Genomic DNA, 26,642 nt, shown 5'->3' on the forward strand with positions numbered 1-26,642 from the left:
AACATTAGAACCTGTTTTAGATCCGGTAACACTATCCGTAGCAGCCTCACGAAAACCAGGCCCCCAAACGCGGACTGCGATTCCAAGAATTGCATTTACCGGATACCCTGTGAGTGCGGAAAATCCTATATTGGTGAAACTAAGAGGCCATTGAATATTCGCATTGCCGAGCACAAGAAGCACACACAGCGAGGAGAAACCAGCAAATCAGGAATAGCAGACCATGTTTGGACCCATCAACACAACATCGAGTGGTCCCAAGCTGAGATCTTGCACAGAGAGGAACATTGGTTCAGGAGAAAATTTAAGGAAGCCGCATACATGTTGTCCAACAACGTATTCAGCCAGGCCAGCGTAGATATACGAAACATATGGAAACCCATCATCAAACGAGAAATGACCAACTCCCGCCAAATCGGTCATCTCTCACGGAATCAGTGAAGCGGAAAATGGAAAGTAGAGAAAGTGAAAGTATTTCAACGACCTATAAAATAGTCATCTCTCGGAGGAATCAGTCCAGTCATCACCCGAAGACGATTGTAGATACCAACAATCGAAACGTCGTGAACTAACGTGACTTGGAATCTCTACACTTTTTTATTTTTATTTTTATTATTTTTATTATTTTCTTTTTGCATTCCTTTAATTTTTATTTATTCAATTATTATATTTTTACTTGTAGGTTATTTTACTATCATTTCATTTTAGGTTTATTGTTGCTTAATATAATTGTTATTTTCAACTATTCTTTTTTAATTATTCTTTTTTACTTGTTTCAGGGATTTCAAATCATTTTATATAATAGACAATGGAAGTCCGAACTAGTGAAATTTATCAATTTCTTCTTCTAGTGATTTATGTATTTGGTCAACTGTGATTTGATGGAAGGTGTGAGTAATATTTTACATGTAGTACCGAGTTGTTGCTTCTTATACGACTTGAATTTTATTTATAGTTTTGTAATGTTATCTCAAAACAATGAACTACCTTTTGACATGAGCCACTTGTACTATACATTACATTCAATTTAACAATAAAACCTCCAACCTAGGTTCTCCATAAAGGAGTCATTATTCCCACTGGAATAAACTTGTTCAAAATGCAAAAACACAAAAGAATTTGTTGCAATCCTCCTATAACCCCAGAATTTAATAAAACTTTCAAATATATTTGTATAACATATATTTACTAAATATGTTTCACTTACATCTTTCAGTAATAAACCTAAGTTAGTATTTACATGAAAAAAATAACTGACCAAGCTAGCTAATGCCAGAATATCTAAAAGAAAATATTCGATAGATCCAGCTTTGGCAGACTTTTTATATTATATACAAAAAATTGAAGATAATAAAATATGCATAATATATCAACTATGATAAACAATAATAATAATAATCTAGAGAAATTCTAAAATGGCATCTTGTGGAAAAAGAATAACTAAAACACAGAAAAAACAACAATTATCATATTTTTTCATTTTATAAGTTATATTAAGGTCTAAAAATTTGTTTTCCAAACCTATTTTTCGAAGTTCTCTTGTTTATATAAAGGTGTATATTTACTATTGTAAGAGCAAACTAAAAACTATAAATCTGGACACGTTTCTATTCAGCAAGGACTCAAAATTGCAATTATCATAATAGATATTATTTAATAGTATATATTGCATTCAAAATATTCGATATACTCATCAAAGAAATTGTAGAAGGAATATCAAATGTTTTTTCAATATACATAATCATTGGAAATATATTAAATAATAGTAGGAATAACTTAAATATATAGGTATAGGTAAATTATAGAGAAAGTAATAATGTAATATTGTTTCGAATTGGAAAAACAATAATACAATTACTCTGTTAATATGAGCGATTAACTTATAGGCTACATGACAAAGTCATTCTTGAAAGTTTTCTGAAATTTAAAAATTTCAGCAACACAAAAAATTGATTTATTATGGTATTGCATTACATGATTGATTGAGATACAATAATATTTGACACAAATAAGTTGAGATAAAAAAACATTCAAAAATGACCTGTCATAGTGCCTTTTAGGAAAAACTTCATCACAAAATATTTCAAATAAAAGAGGAAGGAATTTTGACAAAAAAAACATGCACATTTTGGGTGAATGCTTCATCTCAAAAAACCTACATCTATTTTTGTTTACACATGCACAAGTATATCAAATCAAAAAATAAGCTTCTCATCGAATATATCACTTTGCAGAAACTGTAAATTATTTATTAGTATTAATCTCAGACTCAATGTTAAGACTTTTTTTTATGAAAGGAAAAATTTTATTATATTAGTCTTGCACCAAAAACTCAATAAAATAAAATCACACTTTTTTTCTTCTTTTTTAAGGTAACTCGTTAAAATCAAATTCAGTAAAATTCGATACCTTCCAAAATATTGGCGAAATTTTAAAATTTTCATTGTATACTTCGATTTATGAATGATAAGGCGTAACATAAGTAGCAGGAAAGAGTCCCTTACGATGTCCTATTTCTCCTTGCCACCAATGTTGATCTGAACTGTCTGTTACAGTTATTACATCTCCTCTTTTGAACTCAAGCTCTCCCACTTCTTGAGGTGTGAAATCATATAGAGCTTGTACTAAACACTGAAACAGAAAAGTGAATAACTCAGGATATCATACGCAATGCACTATAGAGATTTTTCTTGGGGCCATTACTTTCTTCTATTTAGACAAATGGTCAGCCTACAGTATTATGAATCGCATGGAAAACTAAATCCCGTTAGAGGTACCTTTAATTCACACTTATTTCGACATGTGAGGATTACTTTTAGTAGTGAACAATAGTTTGTTGATATAAGGACCTAATGTCCTTATATAAGTAAAATTCTGTCTCAGAAGCAGTTCATCAGATCAAAAAAAGCTTCAAGGTTTCATTGGTTTATTTGTATCCGACACATTTGAGGAATTTTATTCAATGGCAATTTTCTATCCCTGAAATATCAAATATTTGCCTATAATACCTGTCAATTAAGAAATATTGTTATTGTGGTATTTACTTGTTTAAATAATTTAGTTGATACATATTCTTTTCAAGACTATTTACTGTGTACATGAAGAACTTTTAACAATCTTTGACAATTGATTATAATTTTGCTTTAATAAAGTTATCTGAAAGTACTTATTAATAGTCATTACAAATGACAATCTAATCGGAAATATTAAAGAACAAAGTAATACAAATCATGAAATTATGAAACAACAAAAATTAATTGGCGCTCCGGGGCGACATCGATTCCTGTGGAAATTGCACACATATGAAATGAATTGGCACATCTGTAGGTATAACAAGGATTCGTGGTAATAATATATTTTTCTTGGCTTCCGACAACATGCCTCATTTATTTTTTATTGACTTCAGTTGGAAATTATGCGGTGGCATGCCTGGCAAATTCAGAGTTCAAACACTCTGTTGGATAATTCAGAGTTTTGGTGGCATCACAAACTGTATCTACGCTCGACAGATAAACAATAATAGTGATCGAAAACTGTGAAGAGAGTGAGAGGAGGCTTATTGTGCGAGAGAGGCAGGAGACCGGCTTCGTAGTCATTCCTACTCCGTGCTGTTTACTGGATGAGAAGTGACACCGGTAGACGCCTGGCAGGAATAACCAATCAAAATGATTTATTTACTAAAATGGCAATTTAAAAAAAAGGGTTGGTGATGTGTAAAAATTCAGAGTAATATGTATTTTCAATGCCACATCATGAAAAAACAGAAAATTTTAAAAAAAGTTTGTGGTGGAGTACCTTTATCACTTAGGGGTATGAAAAATAGATTTAAACCTGTTCTCACTCACCGAATATATATATATATATATATATATATATATATATATATATATATATATATATATATATATATATATATTTTGATTGATGCAACTAATTTTCCTTTATTTTGAGTATTTCAATATTAAATACTACAAAAAGGATACTGAGGAGTGCCAGATGATGACAGTACTACCAACTGTCGAAAGCGCTCGCAGATAATAGAAGATATAAAGCTTCAAATCCTTTTTGTAGAATTTAATATTGAAATATATATATATATATATATATATATATATATATATATATATATATATATATATATATATAATATACAGGCTGATTCACGGTGGATGGCACATTAGACGTTTCTGGTGAACCAGACAACGGATCACTTTGAAAATTTAATGGAGGGCATATTCGGACATTCTCTAGCCAACTAAAATATTTTCGACAATGCGGTGATGCCGCTTCTATTAGAAAGCAGTAGCAACTTTGATTTTTCAAATATACCTAACTAGTCAAGTTTCGGACTTATGAACATTTATTTGTGAAAATGTCCCTTCAGAATGGTATTTCCATTCGGTATTTGGTAAGCAGGCCATGATTACTATTTGACAGTAGCGTTGTGACATTCTCCTAATAATATCGACATTTTCGTCACTTCAGAAGTTGCAAATACCTTCAAAACGATGGAACAAAACTATTCAAACGAAGTCCTTATGAATTTGTTTATTATTTTTGGACAGTGTGACAAAATTATCAGCAGAACATGTAGAAAGTTCAATAAAATGTATCCGAATCTACCGCCAATGAACTTCAAGAAATTTATACGAATTCAGAACAATTTCAATGCATTTGGATCAACTTTAAAAGCACCAAGAAACTTGCCTCGACCCGTAACTTTCGAAGACAACCAGATTAATGTCTTAGCATATTTTCACGCATTTCCCGATGAGTCATCGATAAGAAGTGCTGAAGAAGATTTGGGTATAAAATATTCATCGGTTCAAAGAATCTTGCGAAGACATAAAATGCATGATTATAAATTCACCAAAATTCAAGCAATGAAGCCTCAAGATCCTCAACAGAGAGTAGAATTTTGTGAAATGTTGTTGACACGCATTCAAGAAGATCCACTTTTTTTAAATAAAATTATTTGGACTGATGAATCGAAATTTTCGAGAGAAGGGATTTTCAATAGAAAAAATCGTCATTATTGGTCCAGTGAAAATCCTCACGTCACAAAAGAAGCCGGATTTCAAGAAAAATTTAGTTTTAATGTCTTCTGCATGTTGATGGACAACAAATTGAGGTACGTGATATACGAGGAGTCATTAACATCCAGAAGCTACCTGAATATTTTGGAGAATACTGTAGACAGTTTCGTGGATAATCTGCCACTCGAAGATTATCGAAACTGTTGGTACCAACTAGACGGAGCTCCTGCACATTGCACAAGAGAAGTGAGCGCAGAACTGGATAGACTATTTGACGATCGGTGGATGAGGCGCTTGGGACCATGGAATTGGCCAGAGAGATCACCCGATCTTAATCCATTAGATTTTTATTTGTGGGGAATGTTTAAAGAAAAAGTTTACAAAATACCCGTGCGTTCGAGAGATGAATTGTTAGAAAGGATTGCCCAAACATTTAAAGATTTGAATCCCAATGAAATCAGATCTGCCACCACGAAAGCAGTCAACACCCGCATTTTAAAGTGCTTGGAAGTGAACGGCCAGCGATTCGAACATATTTTGAAATATTCCACATGATTGTTTTACTTTTTTATATTTATTCATATCAATATTTCCAATTTCAAGTTTCTTGGTGCTTTTTTAAAGTTTATCCAAACATATTGAAATTGTTCTGAATTCGTATAAATTTCTTGAGGTTCATTGGCGGTAGATTCGGATACATTTCATTGAACTTTCTACATGTTCTGCTGATAATTTTGTCACACTGTCCAAAAATAATTAACAAATTCATAAGAACTTCGTTTGAATAGTTTTGTTCCATCGTTTTGAAGGTATTTGCAACTTCTGAAGTGACGAAAATGTCGATATTTTTAGGAGAATGTCACAACGCTACTGTCAAATAGTAATCATGGCCTGCTTACCAAATACCGAATGGAAATACCATTCTGAAGGGACATTTTCACAAATAAATGTTCATAAGTCCGAAACTTGACTAGTTAGGTATAGGTATGATATACATAGAAAGAAAGCAAATTTCAGCAGCTTTCCGAATTTTCAATAATATACAGAGTGTTCCATTTAAAATAATCAAATTTCAGCAACTTTTTCAAGCAAACGAAAAAACTGTATTTTTTTACCACCCTGTATTGAAGTAACGGAGATTAGGCTGACGTGTGGGAAGTGTCCAAGTATCACCTAACTCCAAACCAAATTTCGATATCATAGTACTTCTTAACTAAAAGATATCGGCATTTTTAGAAGTCATGATTTTCGAAGAAAAAAATTGAAATTAATTTTTATTTCGAAAACGGTAACAGATAGGTATAGGGAAATATCAAGAAAAGTTGTCGGGCAATTGTTGGAGATTCCAAAAATAATATTATATACAGAGTGTTCCATTTGTAAAAATTTGAAAAATCAAAGTTGCTACTGCTTTCTAATAGAAGCGGCATCATCGCATTGTCGAAAATATTTTAGTTAGCTAGAGAATGTCCGAATATGCCCTCCATTAAATTTTCAAAGTGATCCGTTGTCTGGTTCACCAGAAACGTCTAATGTGCCATCCACCGTGAATCAGCCTGTATATATATATATATATATATATATATATATATATATATATATATATATATATATATATATATATACATATATATATATATATATATATATATATATATATATATATATATATATATATATATATATATGATACATATATATCATATATATATATGATAAGTACTTTTTCATCATTCCCATATTGATTTCAATTTGTGACACCCAAGTCAACTACCGGTGGCTCTTAAATTGAAATCAATATGGGAATAATCAAAAAGTACTTATCTATTCATTTTTTGATTTTCACGGAATTATTTTCCAGCAGCTTGACTGCATTAACCTTTTCCGATGGCATTTCAGGTTAGCTTCCCAAATTTCTGCTACCGCAGTTGTCGGTTGATTGGTCAAACCACCAACACTGACATAAAAACTTGGCAAGTTGACTTGGGTGTCATACCAAGAGGTGGTTCCACTTATGTTTCGCTTGCGTTTACGCAGCTATTTTTATCAAGTACTTTCTTGGTTTTTTCTCATTTTGTCTTCAATCGAGGACCGCCTGCCCGGTGCTGACGATGCCCAATAGGCTGAAACAGCTGTCTACCGGTGGCTCTTAAATTGAAATCATCAATATGGGAATGATCAAAAAGTACTTATCTATTCATTTATATATATATATATATATATATATATATATATATATATATATATATATATATATATATATATATATACAGGGTCCTGCAACAGTGGCGCGGTGTTCCATATCTCTATATAGGAAGCAGATAGGAATCTAATTTTCTATAATATTATCTTATTGCTCGAGCTCGACAAAATAAAAATATTGGCGGTCACACAGGGTGTTCGATTTTTTCTGGGCGGATCCCAACTGTGTCTTTTTAAATGGCAACCTATATTTTTTATCGCTTTTTCGGTTTCTTCATAGAAAATAAAATAAACTTTATGTATATCTGCACTTCGAAAATATTGATGGTTTTCGAGATATCTAGCATGACAGGTTTTTTTTTCCAATATTCGTCACTCAGAATATTTGAAATTATAAAGTGGTGCCAAGTCCAGTTGAAATTTTTTTTTGGTCGAATATTCTACATTGGTAACTCTCTCAAACGATATATCTGAAATCGACCTGTGATATACAGGGTATGAAAAACCGCTTGCCAAATATTGTAGATGAAAATTTGCAAAATCTTCCTTATATTAAATGGAACACCCTGTATATTATTGATCCATAAGAAGCGCCAACGAAACCTCTACAAATTTCATTAAGTATTCCCTATGGCTAAGTTCAATAGTTTTTCTTAAATGAGCATTTCTTTCGAAAAATGGTCATTTTTTCAAAGCGAAATCCATTTGACGACTGATAAGAATATACAAAAAATACCCTTTCCTTAAAATATCGCCCATTCCTAAAATTACCTGTTGCTAGATAAACAAGTTGCGAATTACACCACAAAATGGATGTTTCTTCAATACTCGTTGCACTGATCTCTCACTTATATCCACTATTTCCCCAATTTGTCGTTGACTCCTACTAGGATCTTCTTCAACAGCAAGAAGAACTTGCAATTCATTATCTTCATTAGTAGCTGGCTTGATGCGCTCATGTTTGGAATAATTAATAGATCCAGTTTCAACGAATCGTCCCAAGACCTTTCGGAAAGATCTTTCATCTGGATGCCTTCTATCTGGATACCGTTGAGAATAAATTCTACTTGCCAATAAACAATTCCTGTCTGATTCACCTAATATGAAAATCATATCAATCAAATCACTTTTTGATAACAACATTCTGATGAAATTATACCGACAGTTCAACTTCACGATTGACTAAAAATTTCAATATTCATTTGCAGCCAAATATTTTGTTCTGTCATTTGCCAGACTACTTGATTTCCAATAAATATTTCATTCGCTGAAAGGTTGTTTTAGACCGAAAGAATATGTGGTGTAATTCGCAACTTGTTTATCTAGCAACAGGTAATTTTAGGAATGGGCGATATTTTAAGGAAAGGGTATTTTTTGTATATTCTTATCAGTCGTCAAATGGATTTCGCTTTGAAAAAATGACCATTTTTCGAAAGAAATTCTCATTTAAGAAAAACTATTGAACTTAGCCATAGGGAATACTTAATGAAATTTGTAGAGGTTTCGTTGGCGCTTCTTATGGATCAATAATATACAGGGTGTTCCATTTAATATAAGGAAGATTTTGCAAATTTTCATTTACAATATTTGGCAAGCGGTTTTTCATACCCTGTATATCACAGGTCGATTTCAGATATATCGTTTGAGAGAGTTACCAATGTAGAATATTCGACCAAAAAAAAATTTCAACTGGACTTGGCACCACTTTATAATTTCAAATATTCTGAGTGACGAATATTGGAAAAAAAAACCTGTCATGCTAGATATCTCGAAAACCATCAATATTTTCGAAGTGCAGATATACATAAAGTTTATTTTATTTTCTATGAAGAAACCGAAAAAGCGATAAAAAATATAGGTTGCCATTTAAAAAGACACAGTTGGGATCCGCCCAGAAAAAATCGAACACCCTGTGTGACCGCCAATATTTTTATTTTGTCGAGCTCGAGCAATAAGATAATATTATAGAAAATTAGATTCCTATCTGCTTCCTATATAGAGATATGGAACACCGCGCCACTGTTGCAGGACCCTGTATATATATATATATATATATATATATATATATATATATATATATATATATATATATATATATATATATATATTTTGAATGATGCAACTAATTTTCCTTTATTTTCAGTATTTCAATATTAAATTTCACAAAAAGGATTTGAAGCTTTATATCTTCTATTAATTATCTGCGAGCGCTTTCGACAGTTGGTAGTACTGTCATCTTCTAGGCACTCCTCAAACTGAACTTGTCATCCTGTCGTCTGCCTCTTTATACGGTCAAAGCGTCTCAACTCAGGTATTTCGGTACTTTAGGTAAATTTGCCTGTATTTGTACTGCATCAAGTACTCTTCTTTGTGTTAGATCTTCTCTAGGAATGTGTATGGTTTTGTTTAATATATTGAATGTGAGGTTTTGTTGTGTTTTTGATTTGTACTTGTTCCTCGATAAGTGATTTATGACTGTTAAATTTATGGATGTTCAAGTTTTCCCAAATGTCCATGCGGTTTCCCTTGTTGACTTGTTTTATGAGTTTTACGAGTTTTATGTTCTCTGGTGGGGGCAAATTATGTTTGTATTGTATGGCGTGTGTTGAGAGGTTTAATTTATATACTATTGGATTTATGTATGCCTTTTTGTGCTCATTGTACCTTTGGATTAGTTTCTTCTTGGTTTGGCCGATATAGAATTTGTTGCAGTTCGAGCATTGTATACTGTATATCCCGTTTTGGTCTTTGTCTTCTTCTTTTTCATAGTTGTTTATTTTTTGTGTTATTTTCGTGTTCGGCTTGAATGTGATGTTGATGTTCAGTGGTTTGAAGATATTTGTTAGTTTTTTGGTTTGGTGTCCTACGTACGTAAATGCTGTCCATCGTTGTGTTGTTTTGTCTGTTGGGGTGGCTTGATCCTTGTTCTGTATTTTTTGTTTGATCCTGTTTTCTAGTTTATCTATTGTCTTTTGGGTGTATACGTTTTCGTTCCCTATTTGGTATATGACTTTCCGTTCTTTGTTTCGGGCTTCATTGCTGAGTGGTATCCTTAACATTATATATATGAATGCGTTATAGGCAGCCATTTTGTGTGATGGTGGATGGTTTGAACTTGCGGGTATGGTGGAACTTGTTTGTGTAGGTTTCCTATATATTGCCATTTGAAATTGTGTTTTGTTGTGGTTATATCCTATGGTTATGTCCAGGTAGTTAAGTTTTGAGTTGTGTTCTTCCTCAATGCTGAAACATAGTTTTTGATGATTCCTCTCCTCCTGACTCATCTTCACATCTTTGTATACAGTTAATTTTTGAAATTGATGGCTTCCTTTCTTTCTTTGGAAGATTCCCATTTTTTTTGTATCAAGATGGAGAAGTAGAAAGCCAAAGATACCCTTACAATGTAAACCGATCTGTAACATTTTTAACATAAAGAAGGAAAGCATTATGACTCTTCCTTATCCTCACACTCTATATAAGGGTTCACTTATAACCTGTTTATAATATTATTATTAAGAAAGAAAGAAAGAAATTTTATTGATGCTTTACACTCTTCATGTTTACACAAGTCAGGTGGGAATATACTAGTAAAATAGGTAAGTCATGGTTATAATTACATCTACATAATATAAAAGGTTTAAACTTAAAGATAGTTATAAAATATTTATGCTCTACCTGTGTGTCACTGAAACATCGGCAAAGAAGAGACCACATCATCAGACAGGAATTCTTCAATGCTATAATACGCTTTTTTGATAAGTAGTTTTTTTATTATTTGTAGGAAACTTTTAGTAGGGTTACAGCGTATAGCTTCAGGAATTTTATTGAAGAATATTGGATCATAATAATTGTTATAATTTCTGATTTTAGACAACCTATGATACTGTAGAACTAAATTATTTTTTTGTCGGGTATTATGTAAATGAGTAGTGGATATATAGTCATAAGTTTTTATATTGATTTTTATAAACTTAATGCATTCATAAATGTATAGTGACGGTATAGTCAAGATACCAAATTTATTAAATTTTTCTCTAATATCCCCCTATAAGTAAGAGAGAGCATATATCGAATAGCTCGTCTCTGGATGCCAAAAATTCTTTCAGTATGTGTCGAGTGTCCCCAACAGAGAAATGCATACAGAACTAGTGACTGAAATAAAGCATAGTAAGCCTTTAATAGTACTTTATTGCTAACAATTTTGGCCAAGTTTTTTAGGAGATAAGTTATCCTTCATAATTTTTTCGCTAAATAATCAACATGAGATTTCCATGTTAAAGATGAGTCAAACTCCAAGAAATTTCACATTTGAATTCAACTCCATGTCATGATTTCTAATAGAGAAAACAATATAGTCAGTTTTTGAGTCATTTAAGCGAAGCCTGTTACAATTAAACCGATCATCAACCTTCAACTGTGCTTCTATGATTTTTTCCTTTAAATTAGTTATGGAGAGATTTGTTTCAATCGATGTTGTATCATCAGCAAAGAGGATCACCACCGCAGGTAAGTCATTGATGTAAATTAAGAACAGTAGCGGGCCCAGTACCGAGCCCTGAGGAACCCCATATTCTACCGATGATAAATTGGAACATTGCTTATTGAAGTATGTAATTTGATTTCTGTCAGATAGCTAGGAAGTTATAAGCCCTAAAAGTTTATCATCAATTTCATATAGATTTAGCTTTTATAAGATGATATCATGAGAGACACAATCAAAGGTCTTTGACAGGTCACATAACAGGCATACAACAAATTTCTTGTTATCAAAACCATAATTTACAGTATCCACAAGTTTACTTGTTGCGAGAGTTGTAGATTTATTATTTCGAAAGCCAAACTGGGAAGTTGTGAAATTTTTTTTGCTCAAGATGATTATTAATTTTTGACTTCAGTATTTTCTCATAAATTTTTGATAATATAGGGGTAATGAAATTGGTCTGTGATTGGCCATATCATTTCGATCACTTTTTTTAAACACAGGCACAACTTTTGAAATTTTAAGGCAATTTGGATAAATACCAGATTGTATACTTTTATTTAGCAATTTACATAAAGGAGATATTATTTGATTTTTTACTGATTTCAAGATATTCACATTTAGTTCATAAACATCCTTACTTTTATTGCTCTTCATATTATTTATGGCATCTCTGATTTCATTTGGAGATACCTCAGTAATTAACTTTGTGACATTTTTAGTGACATCTTTATGTATGTGAGAAATAATTTTTTTTTTTTGACTAAATGGCAAATTTGACATGATAGATTTGGGAACATTTATGAAGTAATCATTGAAAGTATATGCTGTTATCTGATTATCTGTCACGTTAACATTCTGATTTGATCTATTAAAGTTTGCGTTTATCAGCTTCCAAGATGTTTTCGAGATATTATTTGAATTTTCAATAAGACTATTATTATAATTTAATTTCGATTGTTTCAGTGTCCTACGATAGTTTGGTTTAAATTTTTTTTAATGATTTAAAAATTTAAATTTTTTATAGTGATTTAAGTAGATTCATATGGTCTCGCATATTTCTTAATGTATCATTAAACCAGGGTTTAATGATGCTTCTGTAGGGTTTTAGTTTTTTTTCTGGAAAGAATCTGTACATTGCTTCTTGTAATAGTTTAATGAATATTTCAAATTGACATTCGAGAGGTAACATATTGTTATCAACAAAACTCCAGTCTGTGTGATCAATTATATCGAAAAATTTATTTAGTCCTATTACTGTAATTGGACAGCTGATATTTTGTTTGTTATTTTGTTCCTTTATACCGTGTTGATTTGATAATTTACAACTAAAAATAATAGCTTTGTTGTATTAATGGTGAATACATCTGCATGTATAGTTGATTTTTCACCTAATTTCTGTTAAACCCTTTTAGATATCCGTTATTTCCTGTATTCATCAGATACACTCTCACTTTTGAATATTTAACAAACATGAAATAGCTGTAAGTTGATTGTGATATACCATTTCCCAGCCACAACAGATAAGAATGAACGTGTTGACCTTCATTAATTAGTTATCATCTTGTCAACTTCCCTGAAATACTTGAAACAATATGAGATATTTCACGGGTTAACAATACACAAAAAATCTTAGTCTTGAATCAAAAATATATATTCTTGGATGCAGAAACAACTTAGGGAAGATACTAAAATTAAACTCCACAATATGTATTATGTATATATATGTATGTATATATATATATATATATATATATATATATATATATATATATATATATATATATATATATATATATATATATATATATATATACAGTGTCACCATTAAAGTGCGCACCATATGGGAAACTTTTTTTTCGAAAAAAAAAATTACTTGAAAAAGTTGTGTCTACGGCAATTTTATATCCATATGCCAAATTTTATGCAACTAGGATAAAGTTAACGTTTTGCTTATTTTTGACAGATATCCCCTTTATTTTAAAAAACAAGTTCGATTAACTATCATCAACTCATGTATGCATAACAAACTCATCATGGAGTTCAACTTTTCTGATACATTGAAACTTTGCACCAGTCATGTTAAAATTTTTATAGCAAATTTTTAATTTCTCTCTAAAAATTTCCGTATAAGTAAAAATTTATCAGAAAAAAACTTCATAATGAGTTTGTTATGTATACATGAATACGGTAAAATAGATTAACAAGGTCTCTCAGTCTCTCTCCCTGTTAATCTATTTTACCGTACATTTCTCCAGTCGCTAAGATTATCCACTTTATATATATGTATATGTATGTATATATATATATATATATATATATATATATATATATATATATATATATATATAATGTAGGTTTTCACGGATGGTAGAATATGATGTGTTGTTTTTTCCGGGTGTTCATCCGTTGTGTACTATTCGATAGTCGACGTTTCGCCATCATCTCAGATGGCATTATCAAGACGAGTTACTGCTTCGCTTCGAGAGGTGTAACACCTCTCGAAGCGAGGTGATATGTACACATATATCATAAATGAAATACCTACCTATTTTATTCGTATCACACTGTTATTATTGTCTATATATATTTTAAGTTATTGACATACCATATGTACATACTGTACCTCAGTGGCAAATAAATAAATAAAAAAAAAAATGTGGACGATAGTTTGAACCCTATGGCCGGACGATCAATTTTCATGGGGTATCGTCCAACCCGCACAACGAATTGCACGTCAAAATGTAAACCTCGCTATTCAGTGCAGGAATCTTCACAGAAAATTTCCTGCATATGCAATTGGCAATACAACTGAAAGAGTCGACCTTGAATGGTCCCCATTTTATGACAAACACAAGATTGCTGTTGAAAAAGTATAAAACAAATTCTTGAGATTTTGTGTTGACATCTTAGAAATTCTTAATTTAAATTGATAAACATTTTAAATCCAATACGGAAAATATACCACATGCTTCACCCCAATTAATATCATGGATTGCCTAGCTTTCCGTTTCGAATAATTTTGGGACTTTATTCATTTGTTTTGATTTTGTATATATTACTGACTTATCACCTTTTGGTTCGGTGACTTATGAGCTCCTGGATGAAAAAGGAAAATCTTTTGGAATGTGGCATGTACAAGAACTTGAACTCGCTTATTTGTCCTCGGAAGACACAAAGAAAATATAAAAGATCAAACTGTCCTCAGAGAAAAGGTGGGGAGTGACAGTTCAATTTCATCATTTTCATATTTTTTTTTCAATTGGAATTCCTATGGCTGTGATTGATTTAACTAACAATATAAATGTTTTTACAAATTATCGCCACAATAGCAGAGTTGTCTCTTCTTGACATGAAACTGTAATCTTATGAGAAAGAATAATGTATAGAAGAATTTCTAGAGGTACACCTAGGTAAGCTAAGTTTCCATGTAAATAAAATTTCATATTTATATTCTCTCAAATATTACGTTGTGCGACATTCACGTATGTTAAAAATTTTTTTTTCTGTTAACCAGCTATGGTACCCCTATGAAAAACTCTCAGAAATCAAAACTTGTGCGAGCTAAGGACTAACCATGTCTTATCTTTTAACGTGTGATTCCTAACACTGGTTGGACGATAGCAAGTGAAAATCGAGCGTTCAGCCTGGGGCTTGAACCATCGACTCACACATCGGCCGATTGACTGAGTGAACAAAGCACCCACGTCAAACCGCCCGGCTATCGACCTCATTTCTGAAGAAAATATGTTTCAATTCTACCACAAATCTTTGGAGTGCAAACATATTGAAAAAAAGTGATTTCCCTGTAATTCAACGTTCATTTGAAATGGGGCTTCTTTCAGTTTAAATCTGGAAGAAATTTCTATACATGATTAACATATATTTTAAAAAAGTTTATTTCAAAGTTGATTTCTTCCTATCTTTGAATGTTTTTCAAAGTATATAGATGAAGAAGTAAAAAGCCAAAAAGCTTTTTTCTAACTCTGTTTTAGCGGTTCACAGTAATAATACCATTATATGACATAAAAAAATCAGAAATGAAATACCAACTTCATAAACCATATTTGAAGAATCTTCTTCCATTTTCAGAACCCATTATTAAATTCCCCATCATTCTCAAATGATTATTAATAATAAACTAATAAAATTTTCATATAATTAATATTAATTGCATAAACTACACCTCACGATTTGATCCTCACAAACTTTATTTGAAAAATATATATGATATTCTTTTCAAATAAAGTTTGTGGAGATGAAATAGTAGTTTATGAAATTACTATGGATCTCCATCAAGTAACGGCTGAATCAATCAGAAAATTATTAATGACCCAATAAAATAAGAGGCGATTTTGGACTGCACGAAAAATACAAATGAATAAAAAATTACTTATTTACTTACTTCTTCAGCAACCATATCTCTCAACTTGACATCTTGTGATCGAGAAACAGTTGCCGTTCTATGGTATTCTACCAATTCATTTAGAGATCCAAATTTAACCACCCATAAAAAGAATTTTCCTGCAGCATCACGTAAAACTTTAAAATGTTGAACCCCATCAGAACACCTGAAATGATAATTAAACATGTCAACTCAATGCATCAAAAGTTGAAAGAATAAAAAAATGTTGCATGATTGGGCAATAAAAAAAATTCAATATATTTTTATTCACTAATCACGAATATACCTTCAATGGTCAAAAATCTTTTAAAAAATCACTTATGGACTCATGTTTGACAATAAAACTCCTAAAATGTCAACTTTTGTCAAATTATAATAAGGTAGTTTAGACGTTATGAGGAAACAAAGGAATAAACCTACATAAATTTTTTTTTAAGCACAAGCACTACAGGAAAATCCTTAGGACACTCTATGAGCGGTGCATTTGTGAAACTGGCGATTCACATTGGATTTGAATCGCTGTAGATTAAATCCATTTGGAAAAACGTTATCAAGAAGTTTTTTCCATATGAACGCCATTCTCCAAATGAAAGAGTTCTTGAAAAGTGAAGTTCGAGGTATACTGAGTTGAACCTCAAAACGATGAGCAGCCACAGTCCGCCGCGTATTTCTGATATGTACCGCTCTTGATGGAATCAAAAGTGTTAAGTCACTAGAACACTTTCCATGAAAGTATCTATAGAGACAAATGTCCAAACTTTCTTTGATGTTCCAGATTATCGAGCTTGCAAGTGATGTTTGCATCTCCAATCAAATGGATGGCTCTTTTCTGGGTGGAATTCAACAGCTTCAGGAATGCTTATGGGCGGAGCTCCATACATGAGAACAATACTCCAAAGAAGGTCTGATCTGAGCTTTATAATGCATCAAAAGTTGATGAGGTGTGTACATACCGGTCAAAATTACAACCCTGCTTTTGCTTCACCGTAACCAGGTCAAGAAGGCGTTATTTCACATGGTTTAGTTATGAAATTAAGCTTTGAAAATAATGATATCCATTTTCGACCTTTAAAAATCAACTTGATGATTTTCATTTTCAGTTACTGTGTTTTTGACAACAAATATTCTTGTGGTGGTACTGTCGTTTGAGATGTTGGCTCAGAAAAATTTTTTGGGAGAATAGGTTTTGTATTTCAAGACGATATCTGAAATAGTGCCTAAATATTATGCTTCATATTTACTTTTTAGATATTTCAAATATTCGAAGGGCTGTATTTCTGAACGTATATTTTGTTTTGACATTTTTCATCAAAGAAAGTGTTTTTTTAATATTGTGATATGCGATTAAATTGAACAAAAACCTGACTGAAATCTATGATAACATGCTCAAATAACATTTTACTGTGATATTTTCACTGAACAGTAACGTGTTTCACTAAGCACTATAAATAATTTAGTTTAATATTAAACCCACCTGAATAAGCTTTCATATAGTTGGTATTGAATTTTATAAACTGTTTGGTGAAAATTTCACATGTCACTTATATACGAGGTCTATTCAAAAAATAAGGTGAATTTTCATTTTTCTCGAAAATATTTCTTTATTCATCAATTTCTATTTTGTCTCCTTCAAAGTAGTCCCTATCAGATATAATACACTTGTACTAGCGTTTTTTCCAATCTGCAGAGCAGTTCTGATATGAACTTTTTGGTATGTCCTTGAGCTCTCTAAGCAATTCGGTTTTTGTCTCCTCAATCGTCGCAAAATGACTTCCTTTCATGGGTCTCTTCAGTCTTGAGAACAGGAAAAAGTCGTAGAAGGAGAAAATCTGGTGAATACAGTAGCTGAGTCATAATTACAGTGTTGTTTTTGACCAAAAACTTACGAACAAGCAGTGACGAGTGAGCAGGTGGATTATCGTGATGCAAAAGCCACGAGGTTCGCAAGAAGGGCTTAACTTCAAGATAATACTTCTTATTGACCGTACAACCACGTGGCAAGAACTTCTGATGCACTAAGCCACTGTAATCGAAGAAAACAGTTAAAAAAAAACTCGGCATCTGATAGAACTTGGCGTGCTTTATTTATTCTTGGCTCTCCTGGGCTCTTTCACTGAACTTTAGTTTTGATGTCATAACCATATACCCATGATTCGTCACCAGTTATGGTCCTTTTAAGCAAATCTCTATCGCCGTTGACCACTTAATTCCTATGTTTAAACAAAATTTGATGCAAACTCTTTGATTCATCTTTTTCGAGAGCAGAAAATCGTCGAACATGCAAAACACTTCAAATTTTTATGCCTCTCACCAACACACTTAACATGCTAAAAAAATAAATAAATCGCTAAGGGAATGTACGCGGCCCGCGAAATTTCAACATTCACCTTATTTTTTAACAGACCTCGTAGTTCGAATGTGAAAAATCTCCCCTTCTAACTTTTGAACGAGGCAATATATTACAGTAGGACAAAATCTACGTATAAAGGGCATCAACTATTATTAGTACTTTTTGGTAAAAATGACGAAAGTGTTACATCACTCGTCGTCCTAAGGACAATACCAAATGGAAAGGGGGTCCTTGTATTTCGATTCTCTATACGAATTTTTCATTTTTGAAAACTGAATTAGCCGTTCCTGATTAATAAGCAATTTTATATACGTTTTTTCAGAAATCTGCAAACAAAAAATAAATATCACAATTAAAAAAAACACATTCAAGCATCACTCCAAATTATTTCAATAAATATTGACCATTCACTTTCTGACAATAATGAAAGTTTTCTTTACAATTTCATTTCTTATATTATGAAGTGTTCCTGGGATAATTTTGTTGCAAGCATCTCTTTTACAATCCATAAATGATAATAATAATAATAATAACTTTATTCGTCTTTTCGATCATATACATGATATAAAACATGTCATAAATAAAAATATGAAAATTATATAAAACAATAATAACGGTCCACAGTATAACATAGATCTGACACTTGAAACATGAACTGCGGATGTGTTTCGTACACTTAAAAATCATATACCTTTGAAAAAAATTAAGTTTTCAATTGATGTTAAGTCTCAACAAGATATGGTACCTGCTCATTACAACAGGCTGGTTTGAAAATGGCTAGATTACAATTACCCAAACTGGTAGATAGACAGCCGGCTAGATCATCTGACACAACAACATTCATTCATTCAATTTCAGAATTCATGAATAGAAAAAGAGAGGCTCACATCGAAATTATCCTAGGAACATTTCATAATATAGGAGTGAATTTGTAATTACTGCATTATTGCTAGAAGTAAATGAATATTTCGAACATTAATTTGAATTAACTGGAGTGAGTTTTGAATACATTATTTCATGAAATTATGATATTTATCATTTGAAGCCTTTCCTTCTCCATTTGAAAAAAAAGTGGGTGGTGATGTAACATTAATGTCTTTGACAAAATGGTTAAGGCTTTTGAAGCCCAGGTTTTTCAGTGTCACTATTTTTTAGGTTTGAAAAATAGTGAGACTACTAATGTCTTTCCCACCAAAATTACTAAAAATAATGCCTTTTTATGTAAATTTTTTCAACCTTGAAACATCTTGATCTATTCAAACGTTAGGAGACGGAAGAATTTTTACATCTTTACCCTATATGTTGAATATTGTGATTTAACTATTTGTAATTATTGTATCAAAATGAGACTCTTACTTGACTGATAATGAAAAATCTCCAGGACTGGTCTCACTAATCCTAATTAAAAAGGCCCCTTCATGTTTATTCAACAAAAGTTTCTCAGCATCAGCTCTCGTTATTCGGCCGTAATACCAGCTGGAAATGAAATTAAAATAATATCTCCTGAACAAATTGAATTCAGTTATTAACAGAAATTTGTATTCATGTCAGATAAAGTGAAAAGTGGTTAAAGATTGATAACATGAATTGGAATTGATAACATGAAAACCACAACAGGATGAGTGAACTTCCATATACTTATTCAATGAAATTATATTCCGAAACATACAAGATTTTCATAACAGTTCCGTGAATTACAAGTTTTTTAAATGTTTACTCCAATTTTCAGGAGAAAAATTCTCATGAATACCTATCAGAATATTGTTACATTTTAAATGTACTAGTGTAATATTTCAACTAATGACATTTTGTTTTCAATTCAGGATAAAATCAATTTTTGCAACATTGGGTAAACATTATTCATTTGGAAGGACCTCTTAATGTGGCAAATGAAAAAAAATTGAAAAATTGTCAATTGACCATCAATCTGTCAATTCAAGGATATCCTATGGTTCAGGGGACCAGAAATTTCAGTCCTTTCATAATGGATGTATTCTTAACATGTCAGAAAATAAGAATCAGTAATAACTTTTCGAGCTATGCACCAGTCATGACACCTTTCTGTAAGCCATACTGATTCACTTGACTCAGAAGTATCATATGGTTCTTTATTAAAATCAGTGTCAACAAGACTTTTACATAACGATGTATGCAGATAACACCATTGTTACAGTCATAAGACATGTTACAGCCATAAGACAAACAATAGACAAACTAGTCGTCAAAGTTAATAGGTTTATTATATATATATATATATGTATATATATATATATATATATATATATATATATATATATGTATATATATATATATATATATATATATATATATATATATATATATATATATATATATATATATATATATATATATATATATATATATATACAGGGTCCTGCAACAGTGGCGCGGTGTTCCATATCTCTATATAGGAAGCAGATAGGAATCTAATTTTCTATAATATTACCTTATTGCTCGAGCTCGACAAAATAAAAATATTGGCGGTCACACAGGGTGTTCGATTTTTTCTGGGCGGATCCCAACTGTGTCTTTTTAAATGGCAACCTATATTTTTTATCGCTTTTTCGGTTTCTTCATAGAAAATAAAATAAACTTTATGTATATCTGCACTTCGAAAATATTGACGGTTTTCGAGATATCTAGCATGACAGGTTTTTTTTTCCAATATTCGTCACTCAGAATATTTGAAATTATAAAGTGGTGCCAAGTCCAGTTGAAATTTTTTTTTGGTCGAATATTCTACATTGGTAACTCTCTCAAACGATATATCTAAAATCGACCTGTGATATACAGGGTATGAAAAACCGCTTGCCAAATATTGTAAATGAAAATTTGCAAAATCTTCCTTAGATTAAATGGAACACCCTGTATATTATTGATCCATAAGAAGCGCCAACGAAACCTCTACAAATTTCATTAAGTATTCCCTATGGCTAAGTTCAATAGTTTTTCTTAAATGAGCATTTCTTTCGAAAAATGGTCATTTTTTCAAAGCGAAATCCATTTGACGACTGATAAAAATATACGAAAGATATCTTGTTTCAATTTTGTACATTAGAAGGTGTCCAAACAAATATTTTTTAACGAAATAAATGTATGTACCTATCACTTTTTGCTAAATGGAAAATTATTTTTTCATTGGATGCAGAATTTCACTCATAAATCGTGCAAAATCAAACCAAACAAGTTAAAAGAAAGAAACATTATAAATAACTATTTTTTTCATGTTATTATATTCATTCAGAGCTCGAGTTCTAGATATTCAAATTTGTCAACTGGCAAATTACAAAACTACAAAAGGGAGAGTTTAATTAAAGTTGATAATGAAACTTTTATAAAATATGTTCAACATGTCTTCCATTTTCTTGAATGCAGAGCTGAAGTCTATGTTTGAAAGACTGTTCTACCCTGCGCAAGACAGCTGGTGTAATGCTGCGAAAAGCATTCGTTATCCTAAGTTGCATATTTTCGGGAGAAGTTGGTGGCTCAACGTAAACCATATTTTTTATGTATCCCCATAAGAAAAAATCTAGTTTCGTCAAATCTGGTGATCTAGCGGGCCACCGTACAGGCCCATTCCGTCCTATCCATTTATTGGGAAATACTTCATTTAGATGATCTCTCACTTCTGCCGAATAGTGAGCAGGTGCACCATCATGTTGTAACCACATTCTATTGCGGAGGTCAAGAGGAATATCATCTAACAAACCTGGTAAATCATTTCGTAAGAAATTGAGATACATTGCACCATTCATATGTCCCTCAAAAAAGTATGGACCAATTACATATTCTCCAATGATGCCTCCCCAGACATTTATCGACCACCTATGTTGATAATCCACCTGTCTCAATAAGTGAGGATTTTCTGTCGCATAATAATGGTAATTATGTCGATTTACAAATCCATTTTTATGGAATGTCGATTCATCCGACCATAAAATATTATTGAAAAAATATTCGTTTCGACGAATTTTGTTCATGGCCCAATTGCAAAATCTCACTCTTTTCTCGAAATCAGCATACAGTAGTTCTTGATGTAACTGAACGTGGTATGGATGCAAGCGATGTTTCTTCAATACTCGTTGCACTGATCTCTCACTTATATCCACTATTTCCCCAATTTGTCGTTGACTCCTACTAGGATCTTCTTCAACAGCAAGAAGAACTTGCAATTCATTATCTTCATTAGTAGCTGGCTTGATGCGCTCATGTTTGGAATAATTAATAGATCCAGTTTCAACGAATCGTCCCAAGACCTTTCGGAAAGATCTTTCATCTGGATGCCTTCTATCTGGATACCGTTGAGAATAAATTCTACTTGCCAATAAACAATTCCTGTCTGATTCACCTAATATGAAAATCATATCAATCAAATCACTTTTTGATAACAACATTCTGATGAAATTATACCGACAGTTCAACTTCACGATTGACTAAAAATTTCAATATTCATTTGCAGCCAAATATTTTGTTCTGTCATTTGCCAGACTACTTGATTTCCAATAAATATTTCATTCGCTGAAAGGTTGTTTTAGACCGAAAGAATATGGCACAAATTCCGAGATTTTTGAAATTATTGTAACTATTCAAGAACGTCCATTTTGTGGTGTAATTCGCAACTTGTTTATCTAGCAACAGGTAATTTTAGGAATGGGCGATATTTTAAGGAAAGGGTATTTTTTGTATATTCTTATCAGTCGTCAAATGGATTTCGCTTTGAAAAAATGGCCATTTTTAGAAAGAAATGCTCATTTAAGAAAAACTATTGAACTTAGCCATAGGGAATACTTGATGAAATTTGTAGAGGTTTCGTTGGCGCTTCTTATGGATCAATAATATACAGGGTGTTCCATTTAATATAAGGAAGATTTTGCAAATTTTCATTTACAATATTTGGCAAGCGGTTTTTCATACCCTGTATATCACAGGTCGATTTCAGATATATCGTTTGAGAGAGTTACCAATGTAGAATATTCGACCAAAAAAAAATTTCAACTGGACTTGGCACCACTTTATAATTTCAAATATTCTGAGTGACAAATATTGGAAAAAAAAACCTGTCATGCTAGATATCTCGAAAACCATCAATATTTCGAAGTGCAGATATACATAAAGTTTATTTTATTTTCTATGAAGAAACCGAAAAAGCGATAAAAAATATAGGTTGCCATTTAAAAAGACACAGTTGGGATCCGCCCAGAAAAAATCGAACACCCTGTGTGACCGCCAATATTTTTATTTTGTCGAGCTCGAGCAATAAGGTAATATTATAGAAAATTAGATTCCTATCTGCTTCCTATATAGAGATATGGAACACCGCGCCACTGTTGCAGGACCCTGTATATATACATATATATATATATATATATATATATATATATATATATATATATATATATATATATATATATATATATATATATATATATATGAAAAACTTCTGAATAAAAATTGTTGAAACTCCAATATCTGTTATATTTGATGCAATATTAGTAGTAGTGGAATCTGAATTTTCTATATAAATGACATACTTACTCATGTGGTTTCATTTCAATATAATTACTTGGAATTAGACCTTCTCTTCCATCCAATTCAGCCCTATACCAATTCATATCATCTTCCATATTCAAAATCTGAAAGTTATTCAATTATTAGGTTCAATAAATGCTTTTCATGTTTATGCACAAACATGTTTTTTCAATTCAAAAATAAAATAATCATACCTATGTAATGAAATTGTTTCAAATCATCAGCTGATTGATTGCAACAGAAACAATGTATGATTGCCTCATAGTGCTTTATATTTCCTCATTGGAACATCAAAATTAAACCACAAAGGAGTTTGAAGAAGAATAAACCTCAAGTGTGAATAGTAGAAGAACAACTGAAGAGAACAACAAAACAGTGACTAAATAATTTATGCACACTCGATTAGCAAGTAGCAAGTTCCAATTGCAGGAATCTGGTTTTGGGGTGCAGTTTGGTAGCAGGCAAGAGTATAGGACTGGCTTAGGATCTGTGCCCAAAATTAAAGATTTTCAGTGCCCTGGTATCTTGACTTTTTCTAGAAATGATCCAAATCAAGAAAAATCCAAAAAGTATGAACAAGATATTGGAAATCTGAGTAATATTTAAAATCATTTACAAAGCATTGATCAATTTCCTATAAAGTGTGGACTGTTAAAAAAATAAGGTGAATGTTAAAATTTCGTGAGCTATATTCATTCGATTAGCGTCTCAGACATTCGTTGACAGTCTTAGCTGTAGCATTTCTAGTTTGTTGGGGACAGACATGAAAGTTAGACGTATATTGTGTGTTCAGCAAGTTTCTGCAATCGAAAAAAATTGATAAAAGAATTTGCATAAAATTTTGTGTAAAAAATGAAATTAATTGCTCAAAAACACTTGAAATGTTGAAAGTGGAAAATGGTGATTGTACTGAGTCAGAAAAATTTTTTACAAGTGGTACAAGCTTTTCACAGAAGATCGAAAAGATGTGAATGACGACGCTCGCCCCGGCACATCAACAACTGATAAAATCTTGAGAAAGTGAAAAAACTATTATGGAGAATCATCGGATCACTGTTAAAAAAGTTGTTAATGATGTCAGTATATCAGTTGGCTCATGCCATGCAATTTTGGGCATGGAGTATGTGGTAACAAAGTTCATTTTGAAAGGGTCATAACTGGTGATGAATTATGGGTAAATGGTTATAACATTGAAACCAAAGTCCAATCTTCCCAAAGGAAGACCCCAGGAGCGCCAAGACCAAAAAATGCAAGCCAAGTTCGACGAAATGTCAAGATTTTGCTCACTTTTTTCTTCGACTACTGTGGAGTAGTGCATCAGGGATTCTTGCCACATGGTTGTACGGTCAATAAGGAGTATTATCTTAAAGTAATGAACCGCTTGCGAGAAGCAATACGAAGAAAACTCTGATATGGTGGAAAAACAATTCATGGCTTCTGCATCACGATAATGCACCTGCTCATTCTTCATTGCTTGTTCGTAATTTTTTTGACAAAAACAACACTGTAATCATGTCTCAGCTACCATATTCACCAGATTTGGCCTCCTGCTATGATTGAGGAGATAGAAACCGAATTGCTGAGAGAGCTCAAGGACATACAAAAAAGTGCATATGAGGATAGGAAAAACGCTGGCACATGTGTGCTATATCTGAGAGGAACTACTTTGATGGGGACAATATAAACATTGATGAATAAATAATCATTTTTTGAGAAGGTAAGACAGTATTTCAGTAACTGAACAAATACCAAAAAGAAAAATTTTGTTGGATTCCTACTTCTCCAAAAAATCAATCTCTAAAAATAATTTCCTTTTCAATAGAAATATAAAACCTTTGATATATCAAAGTGGAACGGTAATGTTAGTAATTTATTTTTTTAAATATAGGTTCAGTTTTCGGACTGTTTTATTTCCAAATGAAAAAATCTAGCATTTTTTCCGGTCAAGAAAGCATAACAGTACATACACCTACTAATTTTGTTTTGAAATCAACTTACTTTTAAAACTTGCGATTTTCTAAAACTGAGTTCATCATCGGCGGTGGCATTGAATTCGTGTTTGGCAACGGCCTCCATAATTGCTATTTCAAAGTCTTATCACAAAAAATTTTCAACAGAAATTATTGAAAAATTTTGGCCCCACGAATTAATTTCAACAAAACAAAAGAATATTCACTCCACTTGTATCTCTTCGGCAGTTTCTACAAGATTTCATATTAACAATATAATGACTATTGGAATGTCAGTTTTTGGTTTGTCTCCAAATATTTGTCTTTCGAAAGTAAAATGAACACTCCCCTTCTTTTAGTGAAATTCAACACTGGCAGAAAATAATTGCAGTAATGGCGGAATGTGTACTCTGTCTGCAGTTTATCTACGAAGGATGCTTCTTCTTATCTAAAAATTCCACAGAACAATAATAGCCTGGCGAAACTAAACTATTCACCGCCCACTCCCCATAACTTCAGTAAGATTTTTCAGAAGAATGAACAAAGTTACCGGCGACTATTAACTTGAAGATATATTAGGAATTTCAGAATAAAAATAAAACTAGAAATTCCTGCTCTCCAATAAGAAACTGAAAATAGGTAGGTACATCTATTGGAGAAATGTAGTATT

The 26,642-nt window shown here is 31.8% G+C and overlaps 1 protein-coding gene across 1 annotated transcript; it reads right to left on the reverse strand.

Moving 5' to 3' along the window:
• Window positions 1-1,165: 1,165 nt before the first annotated feature.
• On the reverse strand, window positions 1,166-26,642 carry drk (growth factor receptor-bound protein 2 drk). Its single transcript, XM_023163165.2, has 5 exons — window positions 26,022-26,642; window positions 24,030-24,127; window positions 19,830-19,949; window positions 16,124-16,289; window positions 1,166-2,631 (listed from the first exon to the last, which is right to left on the reverse strand). Exons 1-5 carry the CDS (start codon window positions 26,097-26,099, stop codon window positions 2,458-2,460), a joined length of 636 nt encoding a protein of 211 aa, XP_023018933.1. The 5' UTR covers window positions 26,100-26,642; the 3' UTR covers window positions 1,166-2,457.

This window comes from Leptinotarsa decemlineata, unplaced genomic scaffold (genome assembly GCF_025532065.1).
Source record: "Leptinotarsa decemlineata unplaced genomic scaffold, Ldec_3_MD MMD2_P_RNA_scaffold_2, whole genome shotgun sequence".
NCBI lineage: Eukaryota > Metazoa > Arthropoda > Insecta > Coleoptera > Chrysomelidae > Leptinotarsa > Leptinotarsa decemlineata.